The sequence below is a fragment of the Rhamphochromis longiceps genome, linkage group LG15, assembly GCF_057381845.1.
Source record: "Rhamphochromis longiceps isolate RC_006_pf linkage group LG15, R_longiceps_female_GT1.1, whole genome shotgun sequence".
Taxonomy (NCBI): Eukaryota; Metazoa; Chordata; class Actinopteri; order Cichliformes; family Cichlidae; genus Rhamphochromis; species Rhamphochromis longiceps.
Window position 1 is genome coordinate 14,978,979 of NC_140571.1, and position 10,662 is coordinate 14,989,640.

Sequence of the window (10,662 nt, forward strand, 5' to 3'; positions counted from 1 at the left end):
ACTCAACCTCCCCCTACACTCACCCTCACTTGTTCTCTTCTGCCCCATAAAACCAAATGCACTACAAATATGATTTTTTAAAAGATACTAAAATTGCACGAACACGGTCACATTACAGTTATTTTTTACAGTTATTTTTGCATGTAATACACACGTATAGTGTATATGCAGGCACTGTAAATGTTTTGAGATCTATTTTTCCTGTATTTGTTTTTTTTATTATTAGAAAGTTCAAGTCAGAAAGGTTAGTTAGGTATTAAATATTACGATTATCATTTTTCATATCAATTCTAAGCCTGCAAAGAAGGCCAAACTCTAACTGTACAATAAAATAAAAATATCTCTGTCTCATACAGAAGGTTTGGAGTACAGTGCGTAACTGGGAAGGTGCACTAATCGTGGAATAAGCAGTCTTTACTTCCATTAAGGGCTTGACTAAAAGGTGACACACACGATATTTGGATGACATATTCTGTGTTCAGACTACTTCAGAAAACCCCAGTCACACTCATTCAAGTCTCATGCACTTACAGTCCCTTAACCAGAGCCAGGCACAATCGCTGGCTCTGTACCACCTGCCATCATTTATTCAGCCTCACCGAGGAAAGGAGCGATAAAGGTGAAGAATTAGTTCCACAAATCATCAGTAAAATCTGTGAAATCAGCATTTTTTTTTCCTTCCAAAGATTTTTTTTCTTTTGGGGGTACCCTCGAAAGGTGAACACCGGTACTGTCACTTTAAGAACTTTAAAAATTGCTTAAATGAAAAGCTGTTTGGCACGAAAAGCCCTATGACCTGATGTCTTTAAAATCGTTAAAAACGTTGTTCTCTCCGTGCCTCCTTTTGCGTTGTATGCGCCGAATTCTTACTCTCATACTCACTTTCTGCAGTTTCTTACATTTTCCAGATTGGCTCATAAATGTGCGCCAGAACTTATATTTTCAAAGCAGGAGTGCTCTCCCGAGCTATGAAACTTGACTGGGCTAAAATGGGTTTGGTAGTTTCCACTCTCTCCCTGCCATTCACAGTTTGTGCAGTGACAAGCTGTGCGTAAAGGCCGATCTGAGGCCCTGTTTTCTTATAAACTTCCCACCGAAAAAGCTCATCAGCTGCACCTGAAATAACTCGAGGCGTGCTGCGTCTGCTACATCCTCTTCCCTGGATTGTTTTGACTGCACGGTGGAGGGCAAACGTTAAATGTCATTTCTAAATTTAACCCGGAAAAGTGTCACTCGAAAACATCATGATAGCGGGCAGTCAGGGTCATCGGCCCTTCCGCCCGCATGAATCAAGACTAAATGAATGCGAACTTCAGAAGCCATTGTTTCAACACATGCAAGAGAAACATGCAATCGGAGTCTTTGAGGAAGGAGGAGGGGGACCCGAAAACAGAATCAAGACAAGACAGTATCAGAGGAGAAGAAAGTGAAGGGCAGTTCATTTAAACTCAAAATGCAGACAGCGCAGACAGTCACACTTAGAAACACAGTATTATCAGATCAGAGATGCTAAAAGTCGGTTTGTTTGTTTGTTGTTGTTGTTTGTTTGTTTGGGTTGGGGTTTTTTTTTTGGGGGGGGGGGGACCGGGGGGGGGGGGGGGGACCAAGCCAGGCTGCAGGATCATTTCTAAGCAAAGTCCCTGATTATAAAATCTTATTGGCCGGTGCCCAGCGTGTGTGCATCTTGAGGGGCCTTGCGGATGAAGTATCGCCTCTGAAGTTAATTGTGTTTTCGTTTTAGAGGGGAATAGATTTCCTCTGTTTATTATGAGCATGGGGACGGATTTGCGTCACCGTGCAACTTGCAGGTCGAGATAAAGTTGCACAAATATTGAAAAAGGGAAGTTCTAACAGTCATTATAAAGTTTCCCCCCTCAGCTCCGGAAGAAATAAGGATTTCTGCTGTATCCTAAAATACTAAAACATGTTCTATTTTGGGGGCAAATCTAGCAGGCATATCCGCTCATTTAACACGAATCACAGCCCATCAAAAACAGGATGAGATGGAGCTAATAGAGACTCTCCTGGGCCCGGGGTTTTAACAGTTGACAGTTCATTATTAAATAGTGATTTTCGCATCACTGCGTGTTGCCCGTCTTTCGTTTTCATTGCAAACTTGTTTTGTTAAAAAAAAGAAGACAAAAAACAGACCTATATTTAAAGTCCGCGTCAATTTCCACGAAGAAGAATCGAAATTAACGTGACAGTCCCTGTGCGTAATGACTGTTTTTGTATGTGGTTATATGAGTGAGGAGGAGGTTCTCTTTAAGTGATCAATCCATCATCTCAGGATCAAAATTGCTCCAACGAGCCCCGGTCGTGTGTGTGTGTGTGTGTGTGTGTGTGTGTGTGTGTGTGTGTGTGTGTGTGTGTGTGTGTGTGTGTGTGTGTGAAAGAGAGAGAGAGAGACTATGTTACACATCATCCTCATTTACAAGGGCGTGATGTGAGCAAATGCAAAACATCCATTGGCTCCGACAGCGACCAATCAGTGTCAGCGGAGAAACTTCAGAGTGGAACTGCAGGGTTAGGATTTCAGAGTTGAGAGAGCGATTTGGCACTTACACAAAGAGCACGATCATCTGTCCTCCTAAAACGCTACCCGTGCTTTTTTACATGCCTGTCCTTTTATACCCACTTCTGAGCAACAGCGCGACGCATTAGAAGCTCCGGGATGTACACGGCCGGGCTCAATCCGTTTTATGCATCAAACTTCAGCCTCTGGTCCGCGTACTGCGCGGGGGGCTTCGCTGTGGATACCATGAAGAAACCCTCGTTTTGCATCGCAGACATTTTGCAGGCTGGAGATGCGGAGAACATCTCGGGATCGTCGGCCCTCATGGTGCACATGGGACACCACCACCATCGCGCACAACAGGGGCACTCGGGCAACTCTCCGCTGCGCCCTTCTCCCGTTGCGCCGGAGCCGTACGGTGCCAGGGTGAATCCGGCGTCACCCTACCACAGACACGGACTACAACTAACATCAGTACCCAGAACGGCATTTAACTCCCAACAAGTCCCCCCGCCTTCAAGCAAAGACCTCAAATTTGGAATTGATCGGATACTGTCAACAGACTTTGATCCAAAATGCAAAGAAAAGTCGTCACTAAGAGGTGAGCGGAGAGGTTTTTATCCCACTCAAGTTACATTTTAGAGGCGGTTAAACAACAAAACAGGGGTGTGTTTATTACCTTAAATATTTCTATCATACCACATAGCTGTACAAGAAGACAACACAAAATCACATCCAAAGCTTAGAAACTGAAACCAGAAGCAACCTGCTCCACTTTATAGCACTGACAGATTGGTGACAGAGTCCGGGCGCACATAGTCTCGCATTAACGAGTCCTGTGGGGAAATCTCCTCTCTTGCCCCCCCTAACAAGAGGTCAGAGGTCAGGATCAGCTTCAAACTTCAACAACGCAGCTGGAAGATGGTTACGCAGTACTTTAACCAAATCAAATCCGGGTAATAAAGTCAGAAAGGTCCCCCCCATCCCCCCAAACTTTATTTTAAACTTGACAATGTTTGCCCCCAGCAGAAAAGAGCGGAGGTGTAAGTGTGTGTCTCTGCGATAATTGTGTGCTGACTGAAGCCCCTCATCTCTCGCTCTCTATAACAGATCTCGCATCCATCGTTAGCTCGAACCGTCAGTCAGGCATCCACGTCCCCGTTCAGCCTTCAGCCAGCCAGTTCTTCTCCTCCATAGACCACGGGATGAGCGACGCGTCCTCCATGATGAGTTCACTAGGCAGCAGCAGACAATCAGGCCAGCATCAGTTTCAGGACACCTTCCCAGGTAGACATCACACTATAGGACTGTAGCAGACGGAAAAAAATCTAATATCTTTTTTAATGTGTGACACACCTGCTGAGAATGTCCACTATGACTGTTGGAGTCTATTTTTTTTAACCTCATCGTGTTTTCTTTTCTTTTGTCCTTTTCTTTCTTTTTTCTCCATTTAGGTCCATACGCTGTCCTCACAAAAGACACGATGCCTCAGACGTACAAGAGGAAAAGGTCATGGTCCAGAGCAGTGTTTTCAAACCTGCAGAGGAAAGGACTGGAGAAAAGATTTGAAATACAGAAGTACGTCACCAAGCCAGACAGAAAGCAGCTGGCTGCCATGCTGGGACTGACAGACGCTCAGGTAAGATGCAGTGTTTACTCAGGAGGATGGGGCCTGCACTGGCCTGTTTTTGTCATTCTTCTTCTTCTTCTTCTTCTTCTTCTTCTTCTTCTTCTTCTTCTTATTATTATTATTATTATTATTATTATTATTATTATTATTATTATTATTATTATTATCTCAGAGACAGATTTTGCAGATTAGTAATTTATTTTATTTATTTTATCAACAGCTCACGTAAACCCGCTTTCATATATTTATTTTACGTAACCTAAGGTATCTTTTAAAGTAGAGAAGTCAAGGCAACAAGACATGAGGCATTTTAAATACACTCGAGTTATGAACCCATTTACCCCCATAAAATTGCCCAGTCAAAGTTTATGTTTAGCCTAATTCCCCTGCTCTAAAAGCTGACCTCTCTGCCCTCTAAATCATTGCACACACTGTAAAATACCCACAGTGTGCTTGTTTCTCATACTTCACTGTAGGCTAGTTAACCCAGCTGTTGCCAAACTCAGCGTCCTCACTTGCAGCCAGTGAAGAGGTCAGATGATTTTTGTGCCTCCCCACATTTGTAATTCTCCAAAAAGGTTGTTTTCAATCTTTTTTCTTCTTCATTTTTCTGTCTTTTTTTGGGCTCGTTTATATAAAGAACAAAGAAAAAAAAGGAAATGAGTAACAAAGCTGAAATCCTAACAGGCTTTTACCTCCACCTCAGGCAGCATTGTGACTGTATGGTGCAATGTGATTGGCTAAGAGGCCTTCTGCCATGTGCCAGATCTCACCCTATATTGGGCAACCTTTCGCCACGTTTCTTTTGTGTTTGCATTTCTTCACTTAGCGTCATTTAATCTCACCAAGCAACATTAATGCTAATAACTAAAATAGAAACAGATTCTCATATTTAATTAATCATATATTTTTATTATGTCACATTTGAGGATATATTTTATATGAGGGTTCCAACTTCTTGTCATCTGCAGAGGTTTTATAGCTTTTGCTTTTGCATTTGCATTTGTGGTGTTTATTGCTTTTGGACTGCTCCTTTGTACCAGTGGGATTCACCTGGTAAAGTGAAATGTTCCTGGGCAGTGGTTTGCCTTGAATTGTGTCGACTATTTTTCATTTTTAACAAGAGAGGAAAGAAAGAAAATATTGGGATTTTTTTTCCCTTGAACAAAAACTGTTTAACCCTTGAAATGCTGCTCCAGTTTGTGTGAAGGTTTAGGGGTTGTTTAGGGGAAGGGGAGTACAAGAATTTAACGCTTCCTGACTTAAATGTTTGCTTTCAGGTGAAGGTTTGGTTTCAGAACAGACGCATGAAGTGGAGACACTCCAAAGAAGCGCAGGCCCAGAAGGACAAGGAGAAGGACGAGAAGGGCGAGAAGAGTCTGTCTGAGTCCGGCGGCAGGGAGCCCAAAGAGCCGCTGGAGTCTGAGTGTGAGAGCGAAGGCGGGAGCGATTGTGAATCCGACGAGGCCGGGGAGGAAAGCGCTGATGGACACTTGGACATTTCTGAGCACAATAAGCCCAGCGTGATCATGAGCGGGAGCGCGCCGGCGAGCAGCACAGAGACGGTGGCCACAGTCACAGACACAGCGGCATCACAGGTGCTAATATGAGGACGTATTTAGGTCACGAACAATCATTAGAAGAATGAGAATTTATAAAAAAAAAAAAAAAATCTGACAGAAGAACGACAATATGTTCAGACGCCGGGGAAGCAGTATCACTTCCCGCTGCTGTGGTGGAGAAGTTAAGCTTGAAAGGTCGGTTTAATTCCTGGAAACACGTGACGCAAATAGACAGCTTTATTGCAAAATACACCCAGCATGCTGCAGATTATGGTGTGAATTTTACTAAATTTGATCTCTGTTTTGGCCTTATAATAAAACCACAGTGCACGTAAAGTTTAAAGAAAAAAGAAAAGAAACAAAAGGCAGACTTCCGGCCTCCTCCAGTGTCTGCTTACTGTCGTTTTTCTCTCAAGAGCTTCTGTGTGCATGATGTTTTCCTCATGCGAAGGAAATACGGGGTTGTGAATTTTATTTTGAGGTTATGAACCACTCGTTTCACGTTATGAATGAGATCTCAGAACATCACGCCAGTGTTCATGTTATATATATATATATATATATATATATATATATATATATATATATATATATATATATATATATATATATATATATATATATATATATGCTATTTTGTTAATCATTTGCACTGAAAATGTTGTAAATAAAATGTTTTCTTACCTTGAAAATCGTATTATTATTATTACTATCATAGCCACACTATTAACAAAGATATCCTGTGCGATGCATGCTTGGCTGTTTGCTTGTAAACAGTGCAACTAGAAAATTCAACTAACACAAACAGCAATAAATTTCAGAAAAATAATGTAGGTAACTTTTGTTACATTTATTTTTTTTATTTTCATGAAGGTTAATAGCAGCTGCTGTCCAAAAGAATAATCTGCGAAAATAAAAGACGATTAATATCAATATGTAGCTAATTTTTTATTATTATTTGGAAACACCAAACGAACTTATCATTGTTTAAACATTTTAAATGCAACATTCGTTTTAAAACATAATAATTTGTAAATCTACCGTAAATAAATGTTTGCCCTCGTGGAAGCGCATTTCTGTCCTCTGGACGCTGTTAATTCAGGCAGTGCCGAAAACGGGGGAGACACCCAGAGGATAATTTACAGTTTGTATACAGTTACTGGCTCCAGATAGCAGCGAGGACCCGGATTAGTATATTTTATGCATCCAGACAGATACAATCAACATCTATTCATAATCTCCCATCTGAAGTCACTATTCACACCAAATACAAATAAACGATGCCGCTCATAATCCAGCATCAAATGATATGTCCGTGACCCAGTGAAATGTCCCAGTTAGCCAATCACGAAGGCAACAGGGGAAAAAAATCAACATTGTTGCAGCCATATACAGAAAGCTGCACGTGCAGGGCAATGAAGTGAGCTAAAGGATGTTTAATAGCATGATGTCATGACACACTCCCCACTTTTACATGTCTATTATGTCTATCTGTGTCTGTAGGAGTAATTCTGTTTTATAAGGCACTCGTAAATCTTGACTAAAACGCAGTGACATCTCCTCAAACTCTTCATTCCTCATACTGCAGTTTTAAATACAATGTAAGTGTCATAACAAAGATCAATATTCATTTCTGAGTGGTCATCATAGCTGTCAGAGTCACGTAAAGCACTCTGTTACGAAAAAAGAAAACCCAAAAAACAATTGATGACTTCTCCAGAAAATTCCTCCTGTGTAAGTGTTTTCCAGGCCAGCTGCAGGCCAGCGTAATGGTTGTGTAAGATGACAGTTTGAGTCACACTGTTGTTTATTAATATGAGTATAAATATATTTAAGAGCTCCAGTGTCGTGCGTCTTGTACAGCAAGGATAATTTTTGCATTAATCTGAAGCAACCTGCCTCGGCTACTAGAAGGTCTGTTGATGGAAAATAAGCCTGAAGGAACTTTATGGGAAAACAAGCTAATAAATAAGCTTTGTACTGTTTTACAATGTTTCCTAAACTCCTAAACACCAGCACTGGAAGATGTATGAGGATTTATTGGAGTTAGTGCCACACAGTACTCCTAGGCAATGGGCATCCAGGATTTCACGAAAACTATTAATGAACTGAAAATTGCGTATATATATATATATATATATATATATATATATATATATATATATATATATATATATATATATATATATATATATATATATATTCTTGATTCAAAGGCATTTTATTTTATTTTGTTAACAATCTGTACAATCCTGCTATATTTCAAATATTGTGCTCCTGTGGTATTTCTATATTTACTTAAATCACAGATTTAAACAGGTGCAGCTTTCACTCGGGTTTAATCAATTCAGTCCAAGAACAACAATAAAGCTGATCACAGCGTGACTAGCTGGAACTATTTTCACTAAGTCAAGCCCCTTTCGAGATAAATATCATAGAGAGCTTCACAGTAAAATGCTAAAAAGATAAAGATTTTTTTTTATTAATTATTTAAAAGAAATGTTGAAAAAATGAGCTTTTAGCAGCCATATAAAAGAGACTCCACAGTTTTTTTTATGCTGCACAGTCGCCAGTTCATGATCACATGACCTCAGGGACCTGCTGGGGATGTAGGGATGTAAAAGACTATATGATAATCTGTAACAGTATTCCTTATTCATTATAAAGTTACCATTAGTATGTGTGATAAATCCCAATTTTCAGACTATGACATAAATGTAGCTGAAGATAGCGCAAACATTTAAACATTTTTTTAGATTAAAATCTTCCAAACAGAATGAAAATGGGGTGGTGGCATGATTTGCAGTGATGCACAAATTAATCTCCACCCTTAATCCACTCAGGAAACTCAAAGTTCTTCGCTCATTCTTGTCATGTAATCAGCAACATCATAGTGAGTTACCCAAAAAACCTGGACCACCAGAAACTTTCTCAACTACGGAGTTCTCTCTCTTCTCCTCCGGAAAGAGCGCTGCCCCCCGAGAGACCTGGGGGTTTTCCGTTTTACTTTAGCATCTTGAATTTCACTTTCCTGCCGCCATGCCTGGCCGTACAGTATACCTGCTGCCTTTTATTTACCCCTAAGCTTGATTCAGCGTCGCTTCTCCTAAACTTGGCTTGGGACGGTAGAGAAGTAGATGGCACTCTTCATCTTCCTCTTCACTCTTAATTCTTGCTGGATGAGAAGTTGTCAGAGTTATGATAGTCAGTTTCCATGGAAGGCAGTAAAAGCTCCGGGCACTTTATCAAGCTAATATTAACCGTTAAACACTCGTGTATTAAATGTCTGGGTGGGTTGAGTCTCGAATTATCCTCAAAAAGCCATAAATTACATTAGTATTTGCAAATGTACAATAACAATAACAATCCGAACCCTTAACATAATACTGAGAGGCCTTGATTTGTGAACTGTCCTAAGAACTTTTATGAGCAGGATAGGAGAAAGTCCATCTGGCCTGTATTTAATGTCAGCCTTTCCGCCTCCATTAAAAGCTGTCCTATACGTCCCTCTTGACAGCCCCAGGACAGGGCAACCCATAAAACAAACCAACCTCGCAGATTTCAGCCAATATTTAACGCTTTGAAAAAGTAACTGTGTACAACAAATTACCTCCGTGAGATCAGAGGAGGGGGTTTCTGTCAGCAGTGCTTGAGAGATTAACGTGACTAAAAGCCATGACGTCTCAAGTGCTTTGAGGCATTATCTGTGAAGTTGCTCGATAGGCTGATGGAGATTTCTCCCGCGTTGCTGTAACACATCAGACAAGGCCTTAGCGCCCATGGTGTTGCGTATGTCTCTACAAAGTAACAGAACAAGTGCTTATGAAACTGCCGCTGATAAAAGCTGCGTGCAAAAAAACATAAAGGTTTATGTTAGTAAGTCTGCTTCTTCCTCTTTTGGAAGATGATTTTGATAGCATCTTTAATTGTCATGGTGATAGGGATAAGGATCATGATGTAAACATTTCAAGAAAATGATCATGAATTTCTTCAACCAGCCTAGAAAGAAGAAGTGTTAAACTGGCACTTAACTGCTTAAACTTACACGTTAAGACCTTTCAAATGAGTTTATTGGATTATCATGCAAATGTTGCACTTTAATGGTGTAGCAGCAGAGTTTTAAGTCCTTTATTGTGGTTATTAAATAACAATGCATCATGTATTTTACAAGCTGAATATCTGGTTAAAGTGTGTTGGAAGATTACAAAGGACACAGAGTGGTTCCTTTAGGGTGTTTATCTGAGGAGTGAACCGCATTTTATTTTATTTATCTGATAAAAGTCAGTTACTAATTTTAGTTACATTACCTACATTGATCCAGTTTAGTGGCTCATTGTTGTAGTGGTTTACACAACTGTCTAAGAAATGAGCATACAAGGAGACAAACATCCTTTCAGGGTTGCATCGAGAAGCGAATTTGGTATAAAAATATGCTGTTGGAGCCATAACTAAATGTATTGAATTTTGATGATCACTGGGTTTTTCATTTGTTTGGTTGTTATGGTGATTTGTAACTGGAGTCACGTGGGTGCTAGCGGCGACATTAAGAGGGCGTCGTCAGTCTGTCATTCACTGGTTTTGATTTTGACAGAGAGGAGGGCTGGGTAGCCGTAGTTTTTGTTGACCGCTGCACAGCGAGTTTCCCCTTGGTGCATGAGAGCCTGTGATGTTTTAAGAGTCTGAATCGGGAGCCGATCACATTACTCTGTAAACTTTCAAAGCACTTTAATAAACAAGCAAGCAATTCCACCTCTCGCATTATTGCGTAAAGTTGACAGCGTGTCAGGCAAATAGGCAGGCTCCATCCCCGGCCTTCAGCGACTGTGGAAGTCGCTACATATGCGTAAAAGTGGCACTGCCCACTGCGGTCACCCTTTGTGAATAGGGACCTAGTTGAGATCACTATAACTGGATTGTTTTTGCTCAAGAATCCCAAATAATCAAGACTTTTATTT

General features: G+C 40.6%; 1 protein-coding gene across 2 annotated transcripts; it reads left to right on the top strand.

Moving 5' to 3' along the window:
• The first annotated feature begins 2,461 nt into the window (after nt 1–2,461).
• Nucleotides 2,462–6,114, top strand: hlx1 (H2.0-like homeo box 1 (Drosophila)). 2 transcript variants are annotated; one of them, XM_085383134.1, is made up of 4 exons: nt 2,462–3,116; nt 3,626–3,802; nt 3,970–4,154; nt 5,426–6,114. In XM_085383134.1, the coding sequence occupies exons 1-4, from the start codon at nt 2,675–2,677 to the stop codon at nt 5,753–5,755; spliced, it is 1,134 nt and encodes a 377-aa protein (XP_085239260.1). In that variant the 5' UTR covers nt 2,462–2,674; the 3' UTR covers nt 5,756–6,114. The 2 variants fall into 2 exon arrangements, with proteins under 2 accessions (XP_085239260.1, XP_085239261.1); XM_085383135.1 differs by lacking the exon at nt 3,626–3,802.
• Nucleotides 6,115–10,662: the final 4,548 nt, after the last annotated feature.

Bases quoted from the DNA above. Each gene is read 5' to 3' on its own strand.
- hlx1 (XM_085383134.1), top strand. From the start codon at position 2,675: ATGTACACGGCCGGGCTCAATCCGTTTTATGCATCAAACTTCAGCCTC. The intron at 3,117-3,625 runs GTGAGCGGAGAG...TCTCTATAACAG, and splicing joins AGAAAAGTCGTCACTAAGAG to ATCTCGCATCCATCGTTAGC. The intron at 3,803-3,969 runs GTAGACATCACA...TTCTCCATTTAG, and splicing joins GTTTCAGGACACCTTCCCAG to GTCCATACGCTGTCCTCACA.